This window comes from Neltuma alba, unplaced genomic scaffold (genome assembly GCF_004799145.2).
Source record: "Neltuma alba isolate B1F8T4 unplaced genomic scaffold, ASM479914v2 tig00004348_pilon, whole genome shotgun sequence".
NCBI lineage: Eukaryota > Viridiplantae > Streptophyta > Magnoliopsida > Fabales > Fabaceae > Neltuma > Neltuma alba.
In genome coordinates, this window is record NW_021633668.1 from 2,629 (window position 1) to 14,475 (window position 11,847).

At 38.4% G+C, this 11,847-nt stretch overlaps 2 protein-coding genes across 3 annotated transcripts; both read left to right on the plus strand.

The window, feature by feature from the left end:
- The first annotated feature begins 2,156 nt into the window (after positions 1-2,156).
- On the plus strand, positions 2,157-3,640 carry LOC114744371 (actin). The gene is made up of 4 exons (XM_028932543.1): positions 2,157-2,263; positions 2,366-2,759; positions 2,861-3,474; positions 3,567-3,640. The coding sequence occupies exons 1-4, from the start codon at positions 2,204-2,206 to the stop codon at positions 3,630-3,632; spliced, it is 1,134 nt and encodes a 377-aa protein (XP_028788376.1). The 5' UTR covers positions 2,157-2,203; the 3' UTR covers positions 3,633-3,640.
- Positions 3,641-6,104: 2,464 nt separating this feature from the next.
- LOC114744366 (U-box domain-containing protein 33) lies at positions 6,105-11,726 on the plus strand. Of its 2 annotated transcripts, XM_028932536.1 has the most exons (7): positions 6,105-6,608; positions 6,797-6,915; positions 7,682-7,791; positions 7,907-8,420; positions 8,823-9,374; positions 10,279-11,004; positions 11,340-11,726. In XM_028932536.1, the coding sequence occupies exons 1-7, from the start codon at positions 6,314-6,316 to the stop codon at positions 11,520-11,522; spliced, it is 2,499 nt and encodes an 832-aa protein (XP_028788369.1). In that variant the 5' UTR covers positions 6,105-6,313; the 3' UTR covers positions 11,523-11,726. The 2 variants fall into 2 exon arrangements, with proteins under 2 accessions (XP_028788369.1, XP_028788370.1); XM_028932537.1 differs by lacking the exon at positions 6,105-6,608 and having other exon boundaries at positions 7,669-7,791.
- Positions 11,727-11,847: the final 121 nt, after the last annotated feature.

An 11,847-nucleotide genomic window follows, 5' to 3' on the forward strand; every position in this document is an offset into this window, starting at 1 on the left:
TTAGGAGCAGCTTGATTAATTAAAAAGGACACACGTACACGCGCGCTCACTCTCATGGGACATGATTACCCCCCAACAATGCGTGCTCATGCTTGATCATTCTGCTCCAATTCCTGCCCTCTCTCATCATCATCTCTCATCTCTCCCCTCCAATTTCATTTCCTTCAAATTTTGTTATTTATGGCCGGCGAGGCCCAAATAAGGCTATAGGATCCAAAGTCTCGAGTTTTTGTTGGGTCCATTCACTTAGATCCTGCTCTCTTTCATCTCTCTAGATGTTACGTCCATTCCCCACCAAACAAGGCCATCCTCGTGCGTGCTGTCTCCAAGTTTCTCCCCATTTCTTTTGGGATATATTACTGTAACTCTTGTTTTTTTTTAATTATCACTTGCGAGAGAGATTTTGATCTTTTTTTTTGTTACTTGTAACTTTTTTAACACTTCGTTTCTAATTTTATTCCTATTAATTAAGGGAGATAAATATAAAGGTGAGAGAAAGAGAATGAGTAAGAAAAAAACATACTAGCAATTTAATAAGAATAAAAGTAAAAAACTTTATATTTTAATGATTTGTTGGTACGTGAGAAATTACTACAAGTGACAATTAAATATACACATAACTATCATGAAATGGCCTTAACTTGTTTTAAAGGGTTCGCTGTATCTATTTATATACAAAAACTAACATGCTACGGATTCAATAGTATCCCTCAGAACCACGCCCTTATTGTCTCCTTCCGCAAATTTCAAACTTAAAATTGGTGATTTTTCCCCTGGCTCCAAAATTAGGAAAACATAAACTTCCTCTGTTAAACGGTGACTCACTCGAGCCTTTTGCTTTCAATTCGAAATTTCTTTTGCACCTTTAGTAATTTTAAAAGCAGTGTGATTTTGATATTGTGATAAAATTCATAATAATACGAAATTGAGACGCTAGTTTGGGAGGAAAGGGGGGAGGAAGTGACTTAAATAGTAGTAAAGGAGGAGTTGAAATGTTGAAGTTTGACCGCAACTTGGAAAAGAACCACACATCGAAACGACACGCGTGAGGAGGAACATGGATATCGTTTCGATGATCGGGCCTCACTCATACGATTCAACAATGTCGTGGACGTGAAAGCTCCGACTCTCTGATTTATAAACCCAGACACGTTGAAGGCTAGCTTTCATTTGGGCATGCATGCTTTCGATCTCATTTGCAAGTTTTTCAGCCCAGCTTCAATCACCCCTTAATTCATCTCTCTCTCTCCCTCTCTCGGGATCTTCAGGTGAATTTCTCTTCTGCATGCAATATTCATCCTTGGCATTCCCTTATTCTTAATTCAAACTTTGCTTTCCAATTATATATGCTTTGCCCTTCTGAAAGCTGAATTTCCTCCGCCACATTTCGATCTCAATTGTTTGCCATGATTCGTTACTGCGTTACAAATCCTCAACCTTATTATTGTCGATCAATCAAATTGCAAATGCGACGTTCTGATATATATTGACTAGTGTAGCATATGTTGCTTGATCTGTGCCCGTGGTACATGAAGTGATTTTGAATGTGCTTCAAGTGCTTGATTGCTTTCATTCTTGCCGGAACTAATTATCCATAATTACTCAAGTAATCTTTCCACCTGAAGATTTATTAATTCAAACTTAATATATCTTAATTGCATCTGAAGATTTCTTTTTCCTTTTTTTTTTCTGTTGAAAGCTAGACGAAATCTATTAATTAACAAAGTATGTATTCTTCAAGATACGCATGACAGAATGATACTCTAGTGTAGGATGTCTTTTGCAAGGACTGAGCTGGTTGTAGAGCCATTTAACGCTTGTTTAACTTCCTCCCTTCCAATAAATATTGTCCCCTTTTTCAATGTTGGAAGGACTGAGAATCAATATTTTAAATGCCCAGCAGTGCTCGATATTACTAGTCCCATTGAATAGAACAAGGATATATTATGTTTTATTCCCGAATTCACGTAGGAATATTTAGATTGAATGCCACAAGGGCGAGTTTCTAATGTGAAATTTATCACACACATGCTAGCTATAAGATCCCAGGAAATGGAGCAAGTCATGCTCATGGACAGGCTAAGCCGACTTCCAGCTGTCCAACCATTTTGCAAATCTATCTTTTTTAGGTGTCTATATTTCATCATGTCCTTGGCCAATGTTCTAATTGAAATTGCGTGCTTGGTCCAGCGGCAGATATTAAATGGCAGACGCCGAGGATATTCAGCCACTCGTCTGTGATAATGGGACGGGCATGGTCAAGGTAGAATAGCAATGACATAATTTAATTTCCGATCCGAAGTAGTTTATGTCAGTGAATGATGTGGTTGGATTAAAACTAATGTCCTGTCACTCTACTGCATAGGCCGGATTCGCTGGAGATGATGCTCCAAGGGCAGTGTTCCCTAGCATCGTCGGTCGTCCACGTCACACGGGCGTAATGGTTGGGATGGGCCAGAAAGATGCATATGTGGGAGATGAAGCTCAGTCCAAGCGTGGTATATTGACTCTGAAATACCCCATTGAACATGGTATTGTGAGTAACTGGGACGACATGGAGAAGATCTGGCACCACACCTTCTACAATGAGCTCCGTGTTGCGCCGGAAGAGCACCCAGTATTACTCACCGAGGCACCCCTCAACCCCAAGGCTAACCGTGAGAAAATGACCCAAATCATGTTCGAGACCTTCAACACCCCTGCCATGTATGTTGCCATCCAGGCCGTTCTCTCCTTGTATGCCAGTGGCCGTACAACTGGTTAGTCACTTCTCATTCTCGTTATTTCCCCCGTTGTGTATAGTTTTAAGTCTCTTTCAAGTGATCTTACTTGATGATTGTTTTATAATTGATCTGTGAAGGTATTGTTCTGGACTCTGGAGATGGTGTGAGCCATACTGTGCCCATATATGAGGGGTATGCCCTACCGCACGCCATTCTCCGTCTTGACCTGGCAGGGCGTGACCTCACTGATGCCTTGATGAAGATTCTAACGGAGCGTGGTTATTCCTTCACTACCACAGCTGAGCGTGAAATTGTGAGGGATGTGAAGGAGAAGCTGGCTTATATTGCCCTTGACTATGAACAAGAGCTGGAAACTGCCAAGACAAGCTCTGCTGTTGAGAAGAGCTATGAGTTGCCCGACGGACAGGTCATCACCATCGGGGCTGAGCGTTTCCGATGTCCTGAAGTCCTCTTCCAGCCATCCATGATCGGAATGGAAGCTGCGGGCATTCACGAGACCACGTACAATTCCATTATGAAGTGCGATGTCGATATCAGGAAGGACTTGTACGGGAACATTGTGCTTAGTGGTGGATCTACCATGTTCCCGGGAATTGCTGACAGAATGAGCAAGGAAATCACTGCATTGGCCCCCAGCAGCATGAAGATCAAGGTGGTTGCTCCACCGGAGAGAAAGTACAGCGTCTGGATTGGTGGCTCCATCTTGGCTTCTCTCAGCACTTTCCAACAGGTGCGTCTTCTTCTCATTATATGTATGTGCCATTCATTGTGGGGGCTTCATGTTAAGACAATATTAATCATAACATGTTGTTTGAAATGCAGATGTGGATTGCAAAGGCAGAGTACGATGAGTCTGGTCCTTCAATTGTGCACAGGAAATGCTTTTAAGTGGCGCTTTGGTGGAATTATACATGGCCTTCATATTTGGTTGTTAATTATGCAATTGCACGTTCCAAAGGATTCGCAGTTTCTCTTCAATTTTCTTCTTTTTACAGTGTTTATTCTGGCGAAAGTGGAGTGAGTTTGAGGACGGATTAAATTCTTTCGTTCTTCTATTTTATCATTGCAATTTCTTAAACTTACAACAGTTGATATTCGATGCAAAGTCCATGCCATTCTCTCTTTTTTTTTCTTTCTTTCTTTCCCTTTTTTGGGGTTTCCTGGGCCTATCCCATTTGCTAGTTAAAATTCAATTCTTAGCAGCATCCTAGCCCAGGATGCCAACTGCTGTTTCAATCTATAATGATTAGCTTTATCAAGCCATTTTGAACAGCAACTTTGGAATTTCTATCATCCATGCTGTGTTAGGCTCATATGAATGTTTCGTCCACTTAATTTTATCTGAGATTTTTTATTTAATTTCATCTTATTTCGTACATGTTGGTCTTCAATTTCATTCCAATTTTATTTGGTCATTGTCTTAGTTCTTGATCAATAATTTTTGGAAATGAATTAATTTTCATATGCTCAGATTTTTTTTAAAAAAAAGACAAATGATGAAATATGAACAAAAATAATTTTCAAAATTAAATTTAAAATGAAACGTAAGATGAAAAGAGGAAATAATATGGAACATATATAATTTAAGAACCAGAACAAAAAAGATAAAAACATTCTGATCAAATTTAAACAGGTTGGTGGCTTGTTTAGACACACCAGAAATACAGAATTAGCCAGGAAGGGTGACAAAAAGTGTCTTATTAATTATTATCCACGGTTTAGGTTTTGGAGTGGGCCAGGCCCATCATGAATATAATTATAAAAAGACTATCACACCCCTCTCAGTCAAAATGGGCGGGCTGCGTCGTTGAGTTTTCAGCTGCGATTTTCACCCACATGACGCCAGCTTGCCTTCAATTTTGAAATTCCATCACCTGTGTCCTTGGCAAGATGCTGGCGTGTTGGAGGCGAATTATTATTATTAGAAAAGGAAATGTCAGAGAAGGGCCTTTGTAATTGCAAAGAAGGAAAAAAACTCGAAGATCATAAATGTATGATATCACTAAAAAGATTTAAATTATAAAAAAAAGGTATAAGCATATGACTGAAAAAATTGTCACACCTTGTAAATGCCAGTTATTCTGTTTATACTTCTTTGCTCCTAAATATAAAACTCTTATATTAATGTGTATAAAGGTCTTATATTTAAAATTAGAAGAGTACTGTATTACTTGTCACAAACATCACTTTGGTGGAGAAAGTTAAAATATCATGTCTTAATCCCTTAAAATTAGCACCACTTTTTTTTTGTAAATAGTAATTTAATTTCACGTCTGCCAATTATTTTTTTCCTGCCAATTGTCATTAATTATTTCATTCAGCTTCGTTTACTATGCATATACATGCATATCATTTACTTAATTTTAAATTTCACACGCACTCGATTTATTTTTTTAAATGTTCTGAAAGTGCTATCTCAATTCTCAATGCGTAAAATGATTTCGCAGAAAAACTGCACATGTTCATACATATCAAAATGTTATTATTTGAGTTGGAAGATATAAAAATTAGCTAACTAATTTAAATATATTAAAAAAATAATTAAGTTAGTTATTCGTAATAAATAAGTTTTATATTTTCTAAAATATCTTTATTAGTTAGAATTACCGTGTGATGAAACTTTTAATATGCCCAGTTATTATAAAGATTATCTTTAATAAAATGAAAAAAATATAAGAAACAAAATAGATTTAAGTCTTATATGCAAAATCAAATTAAAATTAAAATTAACTTTTATACTATCTCTGATTCTTAATATAAAAACTCGTTTAATTTTTATTTTGATTCTAAATATAATATTCCAATCCACTTTACCTCTTATATTTATCTATTTTTTCTCAGAATAATCTTTTTAATAATGGTAGTTCTAACTAACACATGGTAAAGATATTTTAGAAAAGACAACATATATTTATTACAGATAACTAATTTAACTTATTTTTTATTCTACTCAAATTAGTCAACCAGTTTTTTATATTTAAGATTGCAGGTAGTATTAAAAACTGAAGTATTTTTCCCTACAAGTGAGGTTTTTTATTACTACCTCCGATCCTTAATATAAGACCCTGTTTGAATTTTATGTTGGTCCTAAATATAAAACCCCAATCCACTTTATCTCTCATATTTACTCAATTTTTTTAAAGATAATCCTTCTAATAATTATAATTCTAGTTAATACACTTGATTGGTAAGGATATTATAAAAAAGACAATACCTATTTAAGATAAATAATTAATTCAATTTATTTTTTTAATCTCTTTAAATTAGTCAACTGACTCTTATAATTATAACAGGAGGTAGTATTATATTTGTTGACCGATTGTTTTTCCCCCGAAAACATGTCAGTTGGCGAAGGGAAAAATTGCAAGAAAGGTGCCTCGATACAGGGTGGATGGAGCTGAATGAATGAACCAATGAAGTGATTTCCAATTCCGCCGCATCACGAGGGAACACCGGAGTCAGCGCCAAGGTCAAGCCTCCCAGTTTGGAAGAAAATCAATCAGAGCATCTTCCACGATGCTTTCTTTTCCCTTCCTAACCTCACTTCTCCTCTCCCTCCACTGCTTCTCATGGAGCTCTTGAACCCTTCTCATCCTCTTCAGCATCAGCAGTCTGTGGCCACCGGAGACCCCTTCCATGGCGTCTCGCCGCCCCTCACTCTGACTTTGCCCTTCGCCTGCCAGGGAGCTGCCACCTCTCAGCTGCCCCAGCCCATGGCTGAATGTACTGAATCCGTGTACGTTGCTGTCGGAAAGTCGGTGGACAAAGCTGTCCATTTGCTTCAATGGACTTTTGGCCGCTTTAGCAACTCCCAAATTTGCATTCTCCATGTTCATCAACCTTCCTCTATGATCCCAACTCTTCGTAAGTCTGAGCATCCACTCTTTTGTGCGCTTTAGTCTCCGTTTGGAACCTCAACGAGTTGTAGCCTATAATTTGGGAACTGCTGAGTCTTATCCATAGCAATTTAGCTCATCTCTGCTCTGTTTTGGGATTCTTAGGTTTAGCTTTTCGTTTTAGCCCCTGTAAATTAACTTCGGTTTGTTGAGCAGTGGGAAAATTGCCTGCGACCCAAGCAAATCCTGAAGTCATTTCTGCTTTCAGAAGAGAGGAAAGAGAACAGACCACGAGGCTTTTGGAGAATTACCTGAGCGTTTGCCATGCAGCTAAGGTATCCATATTTCCGCTTATCTGTATTCACCGATTAAGAAAGTTAATATTTTTCCTCCTTGCATTATTCCAGATATTGTCATATCAGGTTTCTTGGTTGGTTTTATAAATTTTTACCATATTGGGTTGGAATTGTACAGTTTTATTTTCCTTGATTATCTCTCCTTAGCACATCTGATCTTTTGGTGTAAAATAATGAGATAATCCCCTATGTAATCTCTTTTTGTTAATGTGTATAACCGAGTATTATCTCAGCTCTTTACATATCGTGAAAATTCATTTATGGTTCCGTTTCTATACCAAAAAATTGTGCGTCTGTTTTTATCTAGAAAAATTTGTTAGTAAATCTTAAAATAAAAAATTCCATATACCTTTCGTAAATGCACCCTTATTCTTATCTCCTGATTGTGTGTGAGGGAATCACATGCAATCAGATTCACGGTTCGTTTAAGACAAATACACTCTCTGACGTTGCTGAGAGCAGCTTGGAGAGAACAAATTTGATTCCTGGGAAGGGCACTTAATGCATACTCAGCCACGCTTGAAATCTTCTTTCGTAGGGGAAAAGAATCCAACTTCGCATTTTGCGAGACATTTTTAAATCCAGTTCTTTATTAACTAGTCGCTTTGTTTTAATGCCTCATGCTTTCAAAATATGCGCAACAGTAAAGTTGAAATTTGTTTATATTTCCCTTTTAATTAGAGAAAATGCAATATGCATAATAAATCTGTTATTAATGAATTTCTTTAAAAGTAACTTCTTTCAGGTTAAGGCAACCAGTGTGATAGGTGAAGCCGAGCAAGTGCACAAAGGAATTGTTGATTTAATCATCGGGCATGGTGTTAGGAAGCTTGTTATAGGAGCAGTGCCTGAGAAGTAAGTAATGCTATGACGTACACTGACTCTTCACTGAAAATCACATTGCTAGTTTAGCATGCAAAAATCATATAAGATTTCTGATTGTCGTGAAAAATGATTCGATAAAATGCAGTCGCATGAAGGTGAAAAGGAATTCCAAGAAGGCAAATTATGCTGCCAAGAATGCTCCCCCATTCTGTGAGATATGGTTTGTCCACAAAGGTAAGCACATATGGACAAGAGAAGCTTCTGAGAATCCTTGTTCCTTGTCTTTACAATCTCAATCTGAGACTGCTGCCTCAGACAGCTTGATAACTAGATCGTTTCAATATGGTAAGAGTGAATTATTCCATAGATCAAATTCTGCAAGAACTGCACTCTGTACTGGAACTGGTAGTTTGTCTCAGGGTGAAATCTTAGAAGTGGGCGCGACTTCTTCATCCAAATCATCTGCTTCTACCAGTTACTCTTCTCCCCAAAATTCTACTGGGGATTATTTAGAGACTTCTGATGATGTTGAAGAAGATAGACTTCGTAATCAACTTGCCGAAGCCAGAATAGAAGTTGAAGCTGCGAAAGATAAGGGTTTTGCAGAGCTTTTGAAATGCAAAAGACTTGAAGCAGAAGCTATGGACGCCATAAAGAAGGTAAGCATAACCATTAGCATAGAAGCCTATACTCTATCTGTCTATTAAAGGGAAACTGGGCAATTGAATTGTTGCCTTAACAAGAAGCATCAAGTATAACCTTTTTTATATGATTTAAAGAAACTCCGACAAGAGAGAAGTTATCAACAGAATACTGGGTTCCTTTGGGCTTTTTAGTAAACTTTTTCAGGCGGAAGTAATAGAACGGACCTGGAAAACAAGTATAATTAGTGATAAATGATAATATTAATTGTTCAGCGTGATCATATTCTGAACCTCATCTCTTGTTCCAATCTTGTGAATTCTTTTTATTAGAGATTATGATATGATAAAAATATTTGAGTCTTCACAAAAGATTAAACTTTTGAGTTGAATTTGTCTTTGACACTCTCTTTCCTCCAGGTCAATATGCTTGAATCTGCTTATGCATATGAAGTAAAGCTAAGAAAGGAGGCAGAGAATGCACTGCAAGCCACAGTACAGGAGCAACAAGAGCTCTTGTATGAGAGTGAAGAAGTTGCTAGTATGCTGCAGAGGACCATGAGAAATATTGCCCTTCTGGACAGTCGTGCACAGGAAGCAAACCGCCGGCATGATGAAGCTGCAGCTGAGTTGTTATTAATTCAAGCATCCATCTCAACCCTGTGGCATGAAAGGCAGCAGATCAGGAGACAAAAAATGGAAGCCCTCCGCTGGCTTGAGCGATGGAAAAGTCGGGGGCATTTTGGAGCTGTACACTGCCATGGGGTCGTTGGATTTGCTGAAGAATTATCAGAGTTAGCAGAATTTTCACTTTCTGATCTTCAAAATGCTACATGCAATTTTTCTGAGAGCTTCAAAATTGCACAGGGAGGATATGGTTGTATTTATAAGGGGGAAATGCTGGGCAGGACAGTTGCTATAAGGAAGTTCCATCCACATAACATGCAAGGACCGACTGAGTTTCATCAAGAGGTCAGTTGCCCATAACATTTTTCTGGTTTTGAAATTATTTATCCTGAATGCATGAGTACTGGAGAGGGCCAGAGGCAGAAACGCTGAAATCTCAAGGTCTATGCTATTGTCCATAAATGGTTTACATAGCAGGGACAGCTGCTACTAAGATCCTACAGAACCTTTTGAAGCTAATCAGGCAAGACGCCATGTTAGCTTGTCTTAGAAATCCTTGAAACACTGGTAGATGCAAATTAAAAATGTATGTTCTTAGAGTAACTTTGGATGCTTGTGGAGCCTTAAATTCCCTCAGCTAGTTTTTTAAATGTTTTGAAACACTAAAGAATGAACGAGTCCTTTAAATATCGACCAGAATTAACAGAGCCAGTGTTGATTTTTTTGCTTTGTATGTCCCTCCGGTCTATAATTGCCCCCCCGGTCTATAATTGCCCCCAAACTGCAGATATGATGATAGAAGTAGGAAGAGCAGGGGAAATTGAAAGCTAGAATCTCCACAATACCTGAATAAAAATATCTGCATACTCCCAAATGAGCATCTAATCGCTATTTATAAGCTACGATTAACATTAATGTTAATAATAAATCAAAACAGAAATTGAAGTGCTAAGATGTGATGCCTCCCTGTCTTGTGTCATAGGTTAGGTGCTGCTACAGATGCCAATCCATTATCTCTACTAAATTCTTCCTTGTATTGGCCATGTGTTGCTGCAGTTTTCATTCCACTCCCTGTTCTCTTCACTAATCTCTCCTACGTTTTTTGGGCCACAAGACTCTTCCAAGTTCTTACCACGTGTCTTCTTGCTGATGTTGTTAGTTTAAGATGTTGATCTTCTTTCCATTTCCTAGGATGCTAAGCATGTGCTTTGTTTCTTTGGTCCAACTAACGTCTATCCTGGTGTTCCAGGTTCAAGTTCTTGGCAGTCTCCAGCATCCTCATCTATTGACTTTGCTTGGTGTTTGTCCTGAAGCCTGGTTACTAGTGTATGAGTACTTACCCAATGGAAGTCTTCAAGACTTCCTATTCCGGAAAAACAACAATTCCGCTCTGACATGGAATAGCCGATCACGCATGATTGCTGAAATTGCTAGTGCTCTTTGCTTTTTACACACTTCCAAACCTAAAACTATTGTCCATGGTAATCTAAAGCCTGAAACAATTCTTCTTGACTCTGCACTTAGTTGCAAGATATGCGATTTTGGGTTCTGCAGACTGTTGACAGAGGAGTCACTCTATCGTCCTAGTTTCAGATTCAGCAGTGAGTTAAAAAGTACTTCTACATATACAGATCCAGAGTTTGAGAGGACTGGAATACTAACGCCGAAGTCTGATATCTATTCCTTTGGACTTATCATTTTGCAACTCCTCACTGGCAGGACTATTCCAGTTGGGTTAGCAGGTGAGGTACGCAAGGCAGTATCATGTGGAAAATTGTGTTCAATTTTGGATTCTTCAGCTGGAGAATGGCCTTCAGTTGTAGCAACACGATTGGTTGAACTGGGACTGCAATGCTGTCAGCAAAATGGCAGAGATAGACCCGAGCTTACACCTACTCTGGTGAGGGAATTGGAGCAATTGCATGTTTCAGAAGACCGACCAGTGCCATCATTTTTCCTGTGTCCCATCCTTCAGGTGATTGGTGCTTGTATGCGCGCGCGTGCCTATACACATGGATGGGAAAATGTTTTTTTTTTTTTTGGGGGGGGGTGAACATTTGGATTCCTTGCAAGGAAATTATACACTTTGATGGCCATTTCAAAAAGGTGGTTGTTTGCATGGTATGGCACAGTTGTAAGTATCAAAAGGGTAGTTATAAATAAATGTCCTCAATTAAAATGCAACATGATTTGCGTTGCTTGGTTATTCCCGAACTAAGCTTAATTGTAGAGCCTCATTTAGCTTGTTGAACAAGATGCAGTAATTTCTAGTATTTAACATGGCCCAAATTCTTTGGATCCTTTTTTCAGGAAATAATGCACGATCCCCAGGTTGCAGCGGACGGATTCACTTACGAAGGGGAAGCCATACGGGAGTGGCTGGAAAATGGTCATGATACTTCTCCCATGACTAATTTACAATTGAGTCACCTGCATCTGACGCCCAATCATGCACTTCGTCTTGCGATCCAAGACTGGCTTTGCAAATCCTGAAGTTCGTATCCAGCCATTCATGTATGTTGCAAATATTTGTAAATGTTAGTTTTGCATTCCGTTGTGTTATTTCGACCCAGCTTCATCATCGGAGCTCATTCAGTGGTACAGAATCATTCAGATGCGATCAACCTGACAAATTATACTGTTGTACATACAGAGTTGCCATTAAAATTCTATAGTTAGGGGAACTATTTTGCGGAACTGGATTGACACTGCTGCTACCTTAAGCGTATTGCTGTTAATGTAGTCTCTTAACCTTAAGGACATGGCGGTGAATAAGCTGTCATTATCTGAAACAAGAAATGAATAAGCCTCGCTAAAA

Bases quoted from the DNA above. Each gene is read 5' to 3' on its own strand.
- LOC114744371 (XM_028932543.1), top strand. From the start codon at position 2,204: ATGGCAGACGCCGAGGATATTCAGCCACTCGTCTGTGATAATGGGACG. The intron at 2,264-2,365 runs GTAGAATAGCAA...TCTACTGCATAG, and splicing joins ATGGGACGGGCATGGTCAAG to GCCGGATTCGCTGGAGATGA. The intron at 3,475-3,566 runs GTGCGTCTTCTT...TTTGAAATGCAG, and splicing joins CTCTCAGCACTTTCCAACAG to ATGTGGATTGCAAAGGCAGA.
- LOC114744366 (XM_028932536.1), top strand. From the start codon at position 6,314: ATGGAGCTCTTGAACCCTTCTCATCCTCTTCAGCATCAGCAGTCTGTG. The intron at 6,609-6,796 runs GTAAGTCTGAGC...TTTGTTGAGCAG, and splicing joins CTCTATGATCCCAACTCTTC to TGGGAAAATTGCCTGCGACC. The intron at 7,792-7,906 runs GTAAGTAATGCT...GATAAAATGCAG, and splicing joins ATAGGAGCAGTGCCTGAGAA to TCGCATGAAGGTGAAAAGGA.